General features: G+C 37.3%; 1 protein-coding gene across 3 annotated transcripts in view; it reads left to right on the top strand.

The window, feature by feature from the left end:
- LOC110039261 (endoribonuclease Dicer homolog 4) overlaps positions 1-18336 on the top strand; it is a 131791-nt gene that overhangs the window by 101370 nt on the left and 12085 nt on the right. For 2 of the 3 annotated variants that reach the window (XM_020744267.1, XM_020744269.1), the window contains 10 exons: positions 3523-3683; positions 3768-3974; positions 4061-4326; positions 4456-4730; positions 4822-5240; positions 5808-5908; positions 8931-9139; positions 9246-9455; positions 15856-16311; positions 16437-16709. In XM_020744267.1, the coding sequence (XP_020599926.1) occupies positions 3523-3683; positions 3768-3974; positions 4061-4326; positions 4456-4730; positions 4822-5240; positions 5808-5908; positions 8931-9139; positions 9246-9455; positions 15856-16311; positions 16437-16709 (2577 nt within the window). The remainder of the gene's footprint in view (positions 1-3522; positions 3684-3767; positions 3975-4060; positions 4327-4455; positions 4731-4821; positions 5241-5807; positions 5909-8930; positions 9140-9245; positions 9456-15855; positions 16312-16436; positions 16710-18336) is intronic. The other variant, XM_020744268.1, reaches the window with a different exon arrangement.

The raw sequence follows: 18336 nt of genomic DNA, 5'->3' as shown, positions 1-18336 counted from the left end.
CCCTCTATGAGGTGATTGAACATAGGGATGAATCAAACATTCACATTCAGATGATGGAAAATGTGTCTCCTAATAGTAATGAGGAAGATTTAGAGTCAAACACAAACCATCTTACTGCTATTAATTAGTTAGTAGAAGTACCTGTTGAGAGGGCAGGTGTTTCCCAAGTTTTGGAAGACTGTCCTACACAAACTCAGGAACTCATCACTGCAACTGTCTTTCCTTCTACGGATCAGACTGAAAAGTTTTCAGAAGAAGAATGACAAGTTTTCACTTATTGGCGGAGGAAAAAGGTTGGGGACACTGTTCAGCTTGGAAACTTAATGGATGATACCTTGATCACTCTTTGTAATGATGACAATGGAACAACACTTCAGAGTTTGCTATCTAGATCTGCTCCAAGAACCGGAGGAAGAGGCAGGTCTAAACTGTCTCGTCCATATACACTTGTTGTCCATATACACTTGAATTACCTCGTCCATATACACTTGTTTTTGCATGTTTTCTTTTTTTGAGTCTTTTGTATCTCTTTTTTTATATATCTTTGTATCATGTATCGTATGAGTGGGGCATCATCTATTGGGCCCTCTCATACAACTTTTTTGTATCATTTTTTATTCCAATATAATCAGCCCTAGGGCTTCCATAATATATATATATATATATAAAGCCCAAGGGCTAATATATTAAAAAGGAAAAGATACAGATATGTTGTGTGAGTAGGCCCAAAAGAAGACACCCAACCCACACGGTACAACACACACAAAAATCCTAAAAACAAGGAATTACATATAATTAGGGACGACCCAATTTAGTTTTTTCTCTTTCTCTTGTTCTCGAAAGGAGTCAGCTAACAAGTTGGTGAGGTGTGTACAATTTCCCGAAGTAACCAAAGTATCATCCATTTGATTCCTGAGCTCAAGTATGTCTTCATTCTTCTTTTTCCTCATAGATGTGTAAACCTGTCATTTCTCATCCAAAGATTGATTCTCTTGCTCATTTGAATGAGCTGATAGATCCATAGTAGAAAGATTGTCAATTGTAGTGTATATGAAGTATAAGTTGTCGCCTCTGCACCAGATACTTTTGGAAGATGAGGAGCTACAAGGCTCTCCCGATTATCAGTCTGAACACTATCCTTTGTAGGTAAGGATCCTTCAGTAATGTTATCAATAAGGTATGAAGGTGTAGGTTGCCCAACAGAGTCATTCGACATAACATCAATCACAGAAACATAAACAATATTGACAGGGGGGATTCACAGAGGCAATTAAATCATACACTAAATCTTATCTTGTGGTAATTTTCTCCACAGGTTAAGCAGATGTGTTCAGAACAGTGGGGTTAAACCCATTCTTATTTACTTGAGCTTTAAATTTCAAATTAGAATGAACCCTCTGACATTTATCAATGGTATGCCCAAACATCTTACAGTGAGTACAATGAAAAAGTCCATGTTTCATGATAATTTGCTGCCAATATCTATTATAAGTTGTGTCCAACAAGACTTCAATAATATCAGGTAAAGCAATATTCATTTCCATAAGTATTCTAGACACAGAAGGTCTAATTAGATTGAAGGTGAGTGGATCAAGTTTATAGGAACTCCAAGTATGACCCCAATATAGTAGAAAACCTGATGATTAAAAAAATGTAGCTTGAGACCAGGTAAACTAAACCATACTGGTACAATAGGAGACTCATGATTTAGGTCAAAATAAGGAGACCACTTGAGTAACTTCATTGACTTACAATACTAAGATATTTTTTAAAGAAAATCCGAGCGTAGTCTTCAGCCACGGTTAACTGAATCAACACTTCTCTCATCAAGAGTCTCACTTTCCACTTGTCCACAAGTTTGAGATCGTCAAAACTCTTTCTGATAACTTCCATAGATGGGTGTCCCCACTGAAATTTTCTAATAAGAGCGAACTTGCATTTCTAAGTCAGAGTTGAAATTTCTAAATTAGAAAAAAAGAGTGACATTTTCTATTTGTCTTCTTAAGAAAAAGACATTCATCTGTATCATCACGATATTACTTATAGCTTGAGGGGAAGACCACATTAGACTCCACTAAATGATTACCCACCACTTGGGTGAAGGAGGCTTTGTCAGGTTCAACCGAAGGAGGAAGCGTCATCAAGGAGAACTACGCTCTGATATCGCAGTAGGCGAGACGCAAAAATCTCAGCATCGAAACAGTCTAAGGACGCCGCAGAAGACTCGCGGACCCTTCAGCCTGCAGATGATCTCGTAGAGACGCGTACGACGCTACAGAAGACGAGCCTTGATTGCGAGCCCTTCAGCATGCCGCACGGACGCACTCCCGCAAAAACGCGCTTGACGCCGCAGAAGAAGAATCACGAGGATGGCGCATGAAACAGACGAAAACAACGAAAGATCGAGCACAAGCAGTATAGCAAAAACCAGGGTTCGCCATGATGGCGAAACCCTAGCAGAGCAATATCGAAGAAGACGACGCCATCCTATATATACATTTATATTACAATTTTTTTATTAACTATTTTGTTTTATTGAATACAATTAACTACAGTTAACTACTTCATTCTGTTTCAAAGATTTATTTTTTATTATTAAAGTTGGATTTCGAATCTAATGCATCATAGGTATAAATTAAAATAAAGAAATTATTGGCTCCTCTTGTTTGCGAGAATTTATTGCCTCTCTCCTGGTTTCAAGCGCTAGCAAATGTGTTTCCCCTACACCGCTCATCATTTGCTATCTTGTTCTCCACCCTGATTCCTGCATGATCCTCGCTCGTTGCGCTTGCTTGCTTGTCACTCCTATGTCATCATTCGTGGTTCCGATCACTTCTTCATGACGTTGCACGGCATTAACTGTTAGAATGTGCAATAAACTCTCCACTCCAAATTGATGGATCTTACACAAGCACACCACAATTCAATTCCGTTGCTTGCTTGTCGCTCACTCCTGCTTCTGATTGACACAAGTTTCTTCTCAGCTCGCGTGATCGATGTTATATGTTCCTGGTATTTCTCTGTCAGCTCTCCCAATAATTCTATGTTCTCCTTTCAGTTTCACTTGTTCAATTCCATCCCTCCAACTCCATCTTGTAAATATTGATCCAACCTCCCCATTCACTTGGCCTTTCTATCTGACTCTTCCACGTCGTTTCCCTGTTAGCTGTCTTCCTAGCAACACAAACATGCAATAGACGGTTCCAAAATTCTGAGGCATTATATTACCTTCTTGGGAAATTTTTCAAATATTGGAAATTGTCTAGTGATTCTTTGTGGGAGGGATTTCTAGTGCAGTTAATTTTTTTGACATCTCATCATTCCGATTATAATTGCTTACTTGGATGTTGAACGTTTCATTTCCGATGAAATTATACTGGAAACATTTTTGGTCCGGTGGAAAGTAGTCCTGATAAGCATGCAAGTTCGCTCTACTTTGTTATATGCATGCTGTACATACTTTAAATGCATATACTCTAATAACCCTTCCTTGAGGGAATTTGCTTATTTTTTTTTTTTTAGGTTAATCTTTTGGTTGCTACTAACGTTGCTGAGGAAGGTCTCGATATTCAGACCTGCTGCCTGGTAGTTAGATTTGATCTACCACAAACTGTTGCTAGTTTTATACAATCTCGAGGACGCGCACGCATGCTAAAATCTGAATTCATATTTCTGTTGGAAAGGTTCTCTTTAACATTTCCTGACGTCCATTTGTTTTTTCCACTTCGATTAGTTAATGGAGTGTCTGCTTCCATAAACAATCACAGGGAAAACTTGCAAGATGAGAATTTACTTGGTGAATTCATGTCTGGAGAACATGCTATGAACAAAGAAATTGTTTGTAGGTCATCTGATGCCGTCTTTGATAATTTAGATGAGGCAATTTATAAAGTTGATCTTACTGGAGCGTCTATAAGTACAGCATGTAGCGTTTCACTTCTTCATCACTACTGTGCAAAACTTCCTCGAGACAAGTACTGAACTTTGTTTTCCCTTGTTTCGTTGTTGATGATATTTGTAATTTCTGAAATTACATAATAAAGTTTTTGTTTTGCTGCAGGTTCTTTACTCCTAACCTAAAGTTCTATTACATGGATGACAGAGATGGGACGATCTGCAGATTAATACTTCCTCCCAATGCTCCTCTTCGTCAGGCTGACAGTTTACCATGCGCTTCAAAAGATGAAGCCAAGAGAGCTGCATGCCTGAATGCTTGCATTGAACTGCATCGAAGGGGTGCCTTATCAGACTTTCTGTTGCCTGGTTTCAGTAATACAAAAGGCATTGAATCTCCAACACATTCTTCTGAGAGCGTATGCAGCGAAGGTTAAAGTTTTTAATAAAGAAGTTTTTGCTTATCATGTATTGATTTTTTGGGTCAAATCATTTCATAATCCCACCACTTCATGTCTGGGTTTTTTTTTTCTCCTTTTTTCTTTCTTTGGTGTATTTCAGATGAAAACCTAAAAGAAGAACTTTATGAAATGCTAGTTCCTACTGTTCTTAAAGGTCCCTTACCAGATTTTGAGGAGAAGATAAAGCTATACTTTTATCATATAAGATTTATCCCTATGCCGGATGATAGGAAGTATCGTGCTTTCGGACTTATTCTCAAAGCTCCTCTTCCAGAAGAAGCCGAAGCAATGGAAGTCGATTTACATCTTGCTCGAGGAAGAATTGTTAAATCAGGCTTTGTGAATTGTGGAATGGTTACTTTTGGTAGGGAGGAGGTGGGCTTCTTCATTTTGGTCATGCAGATGATTTAATTAGTACTTTATCTGGCCAAGTTACATAATTAATGCTTCATTATTTTTCTTTCAGATTTCTCAAGCAGAAAAATTCCAGGAAATGTTTCTTAAAATACTTCTTGATCGATCTGAATATTTTAATGAGATAGTTGCTCTGGGTAAAAGCAATGCATATCTTTCATCGACTTTTTACCTATTACTACCTGTGATTGAGCAAAATAATGGAGAAAATAAAGCTATAGACTGGTCAACTGTTAAGCGTTGTCTATCATCACCAGCCTTTGAGCATGTTTTATATGAAAAAGGCCTCACGGAAAGAAACACTTTGGAACTTTTCAACGGTCAAGAAAATGTTTCTCACATTTTAGACAGTTTAGTTTTTGTTCCCCACAATAAACTCTTCTATTTTGTTGATGGCCTTCTTCCAGAAATCAATTCTAACAGCCGAATGGCTAATAGGGATACAAGCTATGCAGAACACTATAAGTTCAAGTAAGTTATTTCTGTCGGTTCACTGCAGTCTTCACAGGAAGTTTATTTTTATTTTTATTAAAATGTTGCCCTTTTAAATAAATTCATTTTCCAGGAAATAATTCCACTTTATGCTTATGATTTGCAAATTTTCTACATGTAAGTCTTTTGATACTATTCAGTTAGAGCTTCTAAATGTAACTCAGAATTTATGCACACAGATGAAACAATACATCCTTGGGCTTCCTGATATTAGCAAGCAAATTTAATAACATTCCATAGGATCTTTTAAATGCTTTATTTATTATATCAGGATAAGTGTCCATGAACTTACATTTTTTATGGCTTCATGCCTCCCTCCCTCTCTCTCTCTCTATAGTTACACACGCGGCACACACACATTCAAAGACTATTATCCTTATATCTATATAAGTATTTGAATGTTTGACGTTTATAGTAGGAATTATAAAATGTAATCAAATGTTTTCTTATATCTACTTTAAATCTTTTCTTTAGCCTGTTTACACCCTTATAGTGTAGTTTGATGCTAGATTTCTTTTCAAAGTTTATCTTGCATGTTTGGATCAGGTTTGGAGTTCAACTTTTATACCCAGAGCAACCACTTTTGAAGGCCAAACCATTATTTTATGTACGCAATTTATTACACAATCGAATTCAAGAAATTACTGGTAAGAAAGTCAAAAGCAAATTTTTATTTTTTCTCCAATTGATTTCTTTCCTTTACTAATTGCACCCTGAAAATCTCCAATTATTAATGACTTGGTGTTTACTTTAAAGTTGACCAATTTGAGAGTACACTTCATTAGAATTAATCAAACCTCTATCTTTTTCGTTGGACCACAAATTGTATCTATTTAAACTCATTATTTCTTTTTTTATTTTTTTCTTCTAACTATTTTAAGAGGTTGGAATATTGAGTCCTAATCTAAAGCCCAATACGTTAATGGACGGACATCTGTAAAGCCAAATATTATAGCTACTTAGTGATGGCCAGTACTAAAATATCAAATTCTATTGACATTGGATTATTTTAAAATCTTATATAGATCTCGACAATCTTCCCATTACATTGGTCCTCTAGATTAAGCATCACTAATTCTCAACCGGAAGATTTTCAACATCATCAACCGTTATTCACCATGGACCCAATGTCCCTCTTAGATTCAACGGATGGCTTATTTGCTCTTTAAAGTTTTCTCAAACAGGGTATAAGTAGCCAAGGCGCATGAGGGCAATAAATTATATGAACCACTTAATCCTAGCCAATAGATATGTATTATTTTGTCAAATTATAAAAAAGTGCAATTTTGAAATAATGATTCTATTTTTAGTTTTAAAAATTTTAAAATTCAGTTTTTTCGATTTTCAATTGGATTTTCATCTTTTATTAAAACATAAATAAAAAAATTTGATAATGTTAGGATTCAGAAATTAAATTCATTTGGACTAACCGGTCAAATACTAACTTTGTCTAGTATGCATTCACCAATTTATTAATCTTGTGGTCTAATTGATTGAGATATTGATGGTGCGGAGATTTGAAAGAGATCTAAATTTTTTAATTCTAAAGCAGCACTTTGATTTCTAATGTTTTTAAGCCTAATAGTTAATTTTCTCAAAACAGAATCAATTAAATTTAATTATATTTTTGTTTGGATTTGATCGATTTTAGCAAAAGATTGGTTGGCTCAATTTTCTGGATTTTAGATTTCAGTTTCACTTGATTCATCTAAATTAATCCGCTGCACACCCCTACTACCGAAACTATTACTTATAATATCACATGATAGGAGGTTAGAATATCTGGTCTTTAAGTTAAGTTTAATATACTAATTGATGGACAATTATCTTCTCAAAAATTTAAGCTGAGTAATTGTATATTCTAGTATATTAATAATTCAACTTTTATTTCACTTCCAGTGCGGGGATACTTTTTAGTCTTATGCGAATCTCAACACTTTTGTTTTGCGAATTATATCCAGTAGCCAGTAGGCACTAAAAGACTGAATTCCTATATGTTGAAATGCTGCCTTAAGTTTCCATTGCTTTTGTTGAGTTAAATGAACACTTAAGCAACTATGCATTTTTATATTTGTGAACTTCTTTGCTTGTCTACTAACTTTTTGAGTAGACAGCTGGTGTTTTCTAGTACATACCAAAATGTGTTGTACTAAGACCAGTTATTATTTTTGGTTTATTTGCACACGCTGACAAAGTATTCTCCCATAGCAAGGAAATTGTAACCTAATCATGTTTTTATTATCGTAAATCTAACATAGCATGCGAAAGCTCTCTTCAAGTACTTGTTGGCAGGTTGCTTGTGGTGATAGCTAAATTTTGATTTTACATTTAACCTTCGGCTGTCCAATTTTTAGCTGGTTAATAACTTCAAATCAATCCAAAGTTGGAAATTTTTAAGAAATGCTTAGAAATGTTAAGTTCTAACCAACGGAGCATTTTAATTGGAAGTGTTGGAATAAGGTTAATATTTCCAAGGCTATATACATCTTCTGTCTTGAAGTTCCTGAAATTTTATCATGGCAGGAATGACGTGTGTGGTACCATCCTACTTTTTTGAGTGGTGGGAAGCTGGTGCATTTGGTGCATACATTTTGGCTTTCTTCTTATCAATGAAAGAAAAATTAAGGTTCAATTTGGGGCAGTTTTTTAATAGTGTTTCTTTTCAGTTCTTGTTATCGGATCCTTTGATTACTATTTTTTTGGCTGCCTTAAATTTTTTTGTGGTGGGAATCGCTTTTGATAAAGAGATTTGCTGAAGTATGATTTCTCTAAGAATATTGTCTATTTTTTTCAAAATGGAAAATATTTACAAGACTCTCAGTAGCTACCCATGGAATGACTTTGTTTCTTTTCATTGGAGAGCTTGGAAAGCAAATAATTGTCACCACCTATGCTTTTTAAGACAATTAAATCAATTTGGATCGCAACTTAAATACTTTCAAAGGACCTCTTACACAGAATATGAAAAATATAGAGTTTACTCATTGTTATTCCTCTTTAATCCATGGCAGTATGTAAAAGGCTCGTGACTGATCCATGGTTAACCCAATATGAACGTTCAATTTGGTCGGATAAGCCCATGTTACCAATCTTTTGGGTAAATTGGTTAGATATGATCACTTAGGTTAAGTTAATTAAAGCTCCATGGATTTGAATTTAGGGTTGATCATTTAGGATTTAATTATAAATTTTAACTCTTCTAGACTGCTTGACTATTCTGTATCTTCTTAAATAAATTTTAATTTTATTTCTTAATCACGCATTGTTTCATGAAAGCTACCATTTGATTCGCTAACCGTACATGTTAAAGGTTGCTTGATAGTTTTAATAGTCAAGCAATAAACCATTGGCCTTCTCTATTAGATGTCATATTGTAAGCTTTATTTATATTGTTGAGGCTGTCAATAATTGGCCAATGAGAAGGCTTACAAATTGATATTGTTTTTGCAAATTAAGAACCACAGAGAAGATCTTCTTGAAAGTCAAATGCAATCGGCATTAAGCCAACAATAGTGAATTTTATCTCATCAGACGTGACAGTTTAAAAGTTACAGTATTCCATGAGTTCATCCATGCAGCATTTATAATTGAAGTCATAGAACATCTGCTTATCCTTTACATGGTTTTATTTTTTATTTTATGTTGTACCTTTTTGAATTTGTTTTAAAGCAGAAGCACGTGAATTGGAGGAATATTTTGTGGAGCTGCCTCCTGAGTTGTGTTGGTTGAAGATAGTTGGGTTTTCTAAGGACATAGGAAGTTCCTTGTCATTGTTGCCCTCTTTAATGCATCGTTTAGAGAATTTACTAGTGGCTATTGAACTGAAGGAAGTCTTATCTGCATCTTTCTCGGAGGCTTCTGGAATTAGAGCTGACATTGTGAGAACCTTATCAATTTTTTTATTGATTAATGCAGCACTTAATGGTTTTCCTAACCGTTAGCTGATATTTTTCTTCCATTCTTTGCTGATGACCTATACTTCAGGTCTTAGAAGCACTCACCACAGAGAGATGCATGGAACGCTTTTCTCTAGAAAGGTTTGAGGTGCTTGGGGATGCATTCTTAAAATATGTTGTTGGCCGGCATAGTTTTCTTTCCTTTGATGGACTGGATGAAGGACAACTAACAAAAAAGCGTTCCAGCATTGTGAATAATTCACATCTTTGTGATTTGGCAATTAAAAGCAACTTACAGGTGATGACATGCCTGCTATCATAACATAATTCTAGTTGCTATGTTATTGTTGTCCTATTTTAGATGTTTGATATGGATAATTCTACCAACTTTTTTATCTTTTATTTGAGATGACAAAGAAATTTGTGAATAATAATAAAAAAAATCTCTATGATACAAACAAAGAAAATGCAATCTATATCTATATGTCTAACAATATGAGTAGTAGTGATACCAGAACTAGTTAAAATTAAACGGTGCACAAAAATGCAAATTTTTATTCTTTTAAAGATAGGGTTACAACAAGACTCAAACGGTAAAGAGAGAGAATGACAACAGACTAATCTCCGGTTAGGGCTATAGGAAGAGATCCAAAGGCGGTGGTGGTTGGCAGAGTGGGAGGGAAAGGTGGAGAAGGCCGGGTGGCTGTTTGGATAGGTTGGGATGGTGTTTGGTGGGCTGTAGGTGAGCTGGACAGCAGGTTTGTGGTTGGAGTATAGGTGGTGGTAGAGTGGAGGGAGATGGGGGTGGCCGGCGGTTAGGGAAGAGGTAGGAGGATTGGAGAGAAGGAGGATATATGGAGAATACATCACCTCGGAGCAGGTTACAACCGGAGCATCATCTGTCATCAGATACAAACCTAGCAAAGGGGAGAGGACTCCACACAGGAAATCTAAAGACGACATAGATAGAACTGACCCCCACACACGAAGGACATCAATTTTTAGAATTCCACTGGATAAAGAATTTCTACACAGAAGGACCTGGTGGGAAGGCAAGAAGAATCCAGAAAATACTACATGGGTGTCATCTCTTGAAGCCTCCTCCCCCTTCATGAGAGTTCTCCCGCGTGCCTTCACCGCTTCGCGATCCAGCCTCTCGCTTCTCGCCGACAGTTTGTAGGATTTCATCTCCGTGTGCTTTAGCGCCCCCACCTGGGCCTTGTTTTAGCACATTCGTCAGTCTCTCGGGATTGGGGAAGCTTTGTCCTCGTTTGTCAAAGCTTCAGGCTCTTCAAAGTACAATGTTAAATCGGCGATGTTGAACGAGGCTGAAAACATTGTAGTCCCTTGGTAAGTTGTTTTTATAAGCATTGTCATTCAGCTTCTGAAGTACTCTAAAGGGCCCATATACTCTCAGCTTAAGCTTTCGTAATGATCCTATGGGAAATCTTTCCTTTTTCAATCGAATCCATATGAGATCGCCTTTATGAAACGTTACTTTCTTCATGGATTTATTTGCTTGTGCCCGGTATTTGTTGTTTTGTTTAGCAATTTGCATACCAACTTCTTTATGGAGTTTTTGAATTTCATGAACTCGTTCTGTGGCAACTTCGCTGATTTCTGAAGATGGCAGGAGGGGCACTAATTCAAGTGGTTTGAGCGGATTGCGTCCGTACACAATCTTGAAGGAAGTTTGTCCAATAGTTTGCCTGATGGATTGGTTATATGAGAAGTCAGATTAGGCTAGAGTAAGACTCCACAGTCTTATGTTTTTTTTCCCACAAAACATCTCAAGAGATTACCGAGGTTCTGGTTTGCTTGCTCTTGTTGACCGACTATCTATGGATAAGCTGTTGAGCTGAATTGGAGTTTGGTATCAAGCTTTCCCCACAGTCTTCAACAGGTGGCTTAGGAATTTGATGTCTCTGTCGGAGGTGATGGTTTTGGGAATTTTGTGCAACCTTACAATCTTTTTTAAGTATAAATCGACAATATGAGAGGCATCTAGTGTTCAGTGACATGGTATGAAGTGGGTCATCTTGGAGAATCTCTTTACTACAACCCTTACGAAGTCATTATTTTTTTGGATTCTTTAAAGTCTTATCACGAAATACATGCCGACGTCCACCTACGGTGCCTATGATAATGGAAGTGGTGTGTACAATCCTACGTTCTGAGCCATTGTTTTTGCAAGATGACAAATACTACATTGTCTGATATGGTGCTCTACATATCTTATCAATTTGGGCCAAAAAAGTGCTCCCTTACAAGGGCAAGGGTCTTGTCCCTGCCGAAGTGACTTGCTAATCCTCCGTTGTCGCCTTCTTGAACAATGGCCTCCCTTAACGAACATTGGGGAATGCATAACTGACTCTGGTGGAATAAGTATCTATCTATATGGTAATATTGCTTTTATGGATTCTCCTGACATTGCTCTTGTGCGTCTTTGTAATCTTCATCTGTTTCTTGTAGAACCCTTGTGACCTTCTAACTTCCTCATCTTCTCCTTTGCCTTTGTAGATTTTCCCACTATAAGGAAGCATTCTTTTTTAGTTTAATGGCAACTAGCTTGACTCATTTGTCCTCTGGTACATCTTTATACTCAAAAATTTGTATGACTGATTGCAGCTAGTCGATAAACTCATTGGGTTCCATACCTCTCTCAAATTATGGGAGGTCCATCTCAATGCCAAAGTCCTTCTAAGTTCCATAAGAGCTTCTTCTCTCAGCCTCCTTTGGTATTAGATACAAAAATGATGAGCTCGATATTCCTCGACACTGTGATCTTTCTTCTTAAAGGGATTCATCTCCTCGTCTTTGTTTTCTCTTTGACTCTCTCAACCACGGTCGAAGGGAACGTCTTCCTGTGACAGATTTCTAGTTGAATCTCATTTAGGGTAGAGTCTGGTGTATTCTCGCGGCAGCATTGCTAGGATTGTGAATCAGAAAAAAAAGTTTGGCGGAGGTGGCTTGGATAGGGTGTATGCTTTGAGACCTTAAGATGGGACTAGAGTTGGACTAACTCTGATATCAAATGATACCGGAACCAGTTAGAATTTAGCAGTGAACAAATAAATAAACTTTTATTAACATATAAATAGGGTTACAACAGGGCTCAAACGGAAAAGAGAGAGCTCGACAGCAGACTATACTTCAGTTAGGGCTGTAGGAAGAGATTAGAAGGTTGTGGTTGCGTTGGCGGAGTGCTAGATAAAGGAGGGGAAGACCGAGTTGCTATTTGAGTATGTTGGGATGGTGTTTGGTAGGTTGTAGGTGAGCTTGACAACAAGGTTATGGTGGCAGTAGAGGTGGCGGTAGAGAGGAAGATAGGGGTGGTAGGTGGTTCGGGAAGAGGAAGGAGGAGGGTTGGGGAGAAGAAGAGGAAGATATAGGGAGGATACAACACCACCTCGGAGCAGGATATAATCGGAGCACCACATGCTGTTGCATGCAGCTCTAATAAGAGGGAAAATGACTCTACACAGAAAAATTGAAGACAACAAAACCCTATAGGGGTCAACAATTTGTAGACTCACACTGGACAAAGAAAACTTCGCCACAAAAGGAAGGGGTGAGAAGGTAAGAAGAATCCAGAAAATACTACACAGGTGCGCCAGCTCGCAAAGCCTCTTCCTATTCGCTAGAGTTCGCTTGCGTGCATTTAGTGTTGCACGAAGGGGTGAGAAGGTAAGAAGAATCCAGAAAATACTACACAGGCGCGCCAGCTCGCAAAGCCTCTTCCTTTTCGCTAGAGTTCGCTTGCGTGCATTTAGTGCTGCACGATCTCGCCTCCCGCTTCTTCCCTCTTTGTGACAGTTCGCCGAGTTATGTCCCAGCGTGTTTCACCCGTGTCAAGTAGTTTAACTTCTACTTATGTTATTAAAATTGTTGATACTTGAATGTTAGAAGTTATTAGTATTGATTTATTTATTTTCCTGTAATTTCTTATTTTGTATTTTCTTTTATCTCTTGATAGTTATTAGAAATTGATTAATTGTATTCTTGGAGATATAGGTGTTATGTATTTCTTTTTTTAGGATTCATGTAAGCCATATTTATAACCCATTTATGTATTCCATTATATCCTCAAAATCTACATGGTAGCAAAGACTTGAAACAAAACCTAAAGTCTCCATCGAAGGAGATCTTCTGCCACCGAAAACTTTCTATTTCCTGCAGCTAGCAATGTTTCCTCTGTTATAGGCCCTAGCCGACGAAACTTCTCTTTCTGCAGGTTCTAGCCGCCGGAACTCCTCCCTGCAGGTTCTAGCCGCCGGAACTTCTCTCTCTGCAGGTTCTAGCTGCCAGAACTCCTTTCTTTGCGGTTCACTGGCCGCCGGAATTCTCTTCATTCAGGCCCTAGCCATTGGAACTCCTTTTTCTACAGGCCCTAGCCACAGGAACTCTTTCATGCAAGAATTAGCCACCGCAACTCCTTTCCCTGCAATCCTCTAGCCACTGGAACTCATTTATACGGCCGAAATTTCCTAATTTAAGACCTCCTCCAGTCGAAGTTCTCTATGCAATGTTTCTGCAATGCGGTCTTTCTTTACAGTCAGGATTTCTTCCTTCTGCAGGAGACCTTCCTCTTGCAGGTCCCGTCTCATGTTAGAACTTCTTTCTGCTAGCTTACTCCTGTGAGAATTTCTTTGCAGGAGACCTTCCTCTTGCAGGTCCCGTCTCATGGTAGAACTTCTTTCTGCTAGCTTACTCTCGCTTCACAAGCAAAAAGCAATTTTTGGTCTCCCATGAGAATCGCATCCCCATGGCCTTTCGAGCCTAAGCCCAGACCACCTAGATGGATAGGGCAGATCAAATCACTTGCAAGTCCATCAACGACAAAGCCCCAAGCAAGCAACTGGCCGCTAGGGCAGTGAGGAAGCTTGCGACCAATGGCATGAAGAACATTTTCTTCCCAGAACAATTACGCTGAGGGAGATCAGGACATCCCAGAAGAGCACAAAGCTCCTCATTCTCAAGCTTCCCTTCTAGCATCTAGTTCGTGAAATTGCACATAGTTTCAAGACCAATCTCCAATTCCAAAGTTTTGTCATTGCTATGCTTCAAGAGGCTGCGGAGACTTACCTTGTCGATCTCATTTGAAGACACAAAACTTTGTGCCTTCCATACGAAGAGGGTTATTATTATGTCGAAGGATACTCAACTTGCTCACCAGATTTGTGTCCCTTCTTGCCAGACACAAGAATTGACTCCTTCCATGCCTCTGCGTTCGATCTTCTCCTTTGACTTTGTTAGAGCCACGGTTGATTCCTCCACCTCTGAGCATCCATCCGACACTGTTTTTGATTTCATCGGAGATTCGACATCTACCTCAATCCATCCATATATCGGAGGATCTGAACACCACAAACTCCACGTGAAACCGAAAGCAAGTCTCGATCAAATCTTCCACTACTAAAGGTCTCGGAACGACCTCATAATCCAGAACAATTTAGCTGGTCCCTGCTCGAACCTTTCCTAGCTTGTCGGACACTATTGAGAGTCAGGTGGATTAAGTTGCTTGGTTCTATTCAGTTCTCCTCCGACTTGTCGACCTCTCATGTCCGTCAATGATCGTTATTCATGTATGATGATTTATTTATTTATTTATTTTTCTCTTTTTTTTTCACGGAAATGGCATTGATAACGCCTTCCTTTATTTTTTTTTGCCATCGTAGTGTTTTTTTTCTTTGCAAAAGGCTCTCCTCCGGAGCTTTTTCCTGCAGCAGACCCTCTTCCAGAGCTTTTTCTTGCAACTTGCCTTCCTCCGAAGTTTTTTCTTACAGCCAACCCTCTTCGAAGCCCTTTCCTGCAGCAGGCCATCCAGTGTTTTTTCTTTACAGGCCATAACCTGCAGCTTTCTCTTTAGGTCGACTACTTTCATGCAATCTTTCCTGCAATATTACCTGTAGCAGTCTTCCACCTACCTACAAGAATTGCAGATACTATTGTCAAAGTCAACCACAATCAACTTGAAGTATCCTTAAATGCTCTTGAGGATGAAGACTTAAAGTTATATCTCACAAAATATCTTCCTCGCTCATTGTTTGATGATTTAAAATCCAAGTTGATCATGATTGACATTTATGTTTCAACTCGAGGGGGAGTGATAGAAGTTATTAGTTTTGATTTATTTCCTTTTCTGCTATTTCCTACTTTATGTAATTTTTATTTTATGTATTTCCTGGCAGTTATTAGGCTTAAATTTCTTGGTTTGTCCAAATGTTTTTTTGGTTATTAATTTTATCTATCAACTTGTCGAATTTGAACTTAATTTGGTTCTACCCTCAACACTGCATTGGGTACTAAGTTGAAGAGCTGAAAAAATTCGGACTAAAATAGACACTCTTAAAATGTCTAGTGATATTTATGGTTATTTACTAAATAAGAATTTTGGTTGTAGCTGTGAAATGGAAGAGATCTAGCTAGTGAGAAGATATTAGAGCTTGCTGGAGGCGTGTGGACTTGGAAATCCAAAGCGAAATGAGTTTTCCTTGGATGAACTATACTGGTCTAAATCTCCTTATTTGCTTCCTTTTTTTAACTACCAAAACACTTCTTACCCTTACAATTATGTTTCACCTATTATTTTTGCAAATAGTATTCTAATTTTTCTTTGACCTTCGAAGTTTTTGTAACTTATGCTGCTGTGCTCTGTGGCATTAAATAGCCATTAATAGCTTGTTTATCTGTCTCAGGTGTATATACGTGATGAATTATTTGAGCCATCTCAATACTTCCCAATTGGACGTTCATGTACTAACATATGCAATTTGGATACACAATCAACAGTGCATTCTTGTAACGTGGAAGATGGAACAGATTTTGTGGATGTGAAGTGTACTAAATCGCATCATTGGCTGCACATGAAAACTATTGCAGATGCTGTTGAAGCCCTTGTTGGAGCATTTCTTGTTGAAAGTGGATTCAGAGCTGCAATTGCATTTCTTAAATTGATTGGTATTCAAGGTGATTTGAAGGCTTCAGATGTTTACAGAGTTCTGGAAGGGAGCAATATCAACTTGTCGCTTGTTGAAATTGTAAATATCAGAGAACTGGAGGAATCATTAGATTACACATTTAAGCACAGAGGCCTTCTTCTTCAAGCCTTTATTCACCCTTCCTATGGTAAACACTCTGGTGGGTGCTACCAGGTCAGTTTCTTTGATATGTTAATTTTTGTCTTTCATCAAATGAGGATTTTTTTGACATGTTTTGTAGAATGGAATGCTGTTATAGCTTTCATGAACACATCAGTTTACACAAGTTTTTTGTACAGAAGTTGGAATTTCTTGGAGATGCTGTCTTGGAATACCTGATGACTTCATATCTTTATTCTGTTTATCCGGACATGAAACCAGGTCAGATAACTGATTTGAGATCCATCGCTGTTAACAATAATTTTTTTGCATATATAGCAGTGAGGTGGGGTTTCCAAAGGTACCTTATAAAGGATTCCAAAAGCCTAACTGATGCAGTAAACAAGTTTGAAAAACTTGTACGTGCATCTAATCTTCCAATGGCTTTTCTTGAGGAATCAAATTGCCCAAAGGTAATTATCTTGTTCCTTTTACTTGCTTCGCATTTTATCATGAAGCAGTTTCCACCATTTGGATGACATTTAGGAAAATGAACTACCCTTATTTAGCCAATTTCTAATTTAATTTAGGAGTCAGTTTTAATGTTTCTTAATCTCCTACTTTTGTGACTGCCGTTTTCTTTTTATTTTCTATTTTTTTAAGTGCTAAATTGGAGTGGGTACCATTACTATAGAATGTACTTGTGGTACTATGTGTTGAATGCTCCCTCCTGTCTGAATAAAGTTCTTTATTCTTAGTTTTAGTGGAGGGTTGCGTGGGTAGTCGACAGCCAGCGTAAAACTTATCAAAAAAATCATGACATGAATCCTTTTGATTATTGTGTAAGTGCTAGGGCATCCCCTGGAAGCGACGCGCTATATAGCCTGAATACAGTGAAAAATGTGCAAGGGCCGCTGCACCGGCGTCCGGTTGTAATGTCAAATAAGCAAGGGTTCCCAGATTACGGACGAATGTGGGTAAAGAAGTTAGTCCATGAAATTAATGAAACTAATATTATGATAAGATCTTGGAATATAGGTATTCTTAATGTTAAATTAATGGAATTAGTTAATATTATGATTCACAGGAAAATTAATATCTTATGTATTCAAGAAACTAAATGGGTTGGAGAGAAGGCTAAGGAGGCTCGTGTTCGGTTCGTGTTCGGCTCGTTCGTTAAGAAACGAACACGAGCTTATTTCAAACAAACTAAATTTTAAACGAACCAAACACGAACACAAGCTTTGTTCGTTCGTGTTCGGTTCGTTTACACCCCTAGGTGTCGGCTTCAGTTGGATCGCACAGAGTGTTTATGTTCCTCAAGTAGGTTTAGATACAGGGTCTAAAGATAAATTTTGGAATGACTTAGAAAACTTAAAATAAATGATACCTCTTGAAGAAAGTATTTTTATTGGAGGAGATTTAAATGCACAAGTCGGTAGAGTGGTAAAAGACTTCAGAAATACTCATGGTGGCTACGGTTTTTGAGTAACTAATGAAGAAGGTAGAACTATTTTAGATTTTAATTTAGCTTATAATTTTGTTATTACTAATACTTAATTCAAGAGTGGATCTAATAAAACACAAATTGATTATTTTCTTATGAGAAGAAGAGATCGTCGAGATTGTAAAGATTGTAAGGTCATTCCAAGTGAGAATTTAAGTACCTAACATTATTTATTAGTTCTAGATTTTAAGATGAAGAGTTGTAAAACGAAGAATACTAAAACTCATCATCGTAGAATTAGATGGGGAACTTAAAAGACAAATAAAATTTATTTTTATGAGTAAAATTCAAGATTTCAAAATTTGAGATGTTCATGACTAAGTAAATTTTGTGGGATAAAGTAACAAACACCATTAAACAAGTAGCAAAAGATATGCTTGGAGAATCAAAATAAAGTTTTTATAAATAAAAATAGTTTGTGGTAGAATAATAATGTGCATGAAAAGATAAAATATAAGAAGTTATGTTATAAAATTTGGTTTACATGTAAAAGCTTAGAGAACTGGAAAAAATATCAAACGGCCCGCAGAGAGTCTAAAAGAACAATCTGCGACGCTAAAAATTCTGCTTTTAATGATTTTTATACTAGATTA

This window comes from Phalaenopsis equestris, unplaced genomic scaffold (genome assembly GCF_001263595.1).
Source record: "Phalaenopsis equestris unplaced genomic scaffold, ASM126359v1 Scaffold236011, whole genome shotgun sequence".
In the NCBI taxonomy this organism is placed as follows: domain Eukaryota; kingdom Viridiplantae; phylum Streptophyta; class Magnoliopsida; order Asparagales; family Orchidaceae; genus Phalaenopsis; species Phalaenopsis equestris.
Note: the sequence above shows the minus strand (reverse complement) of the source record. Positions and strands in the feature narration are given on the sequence as shown.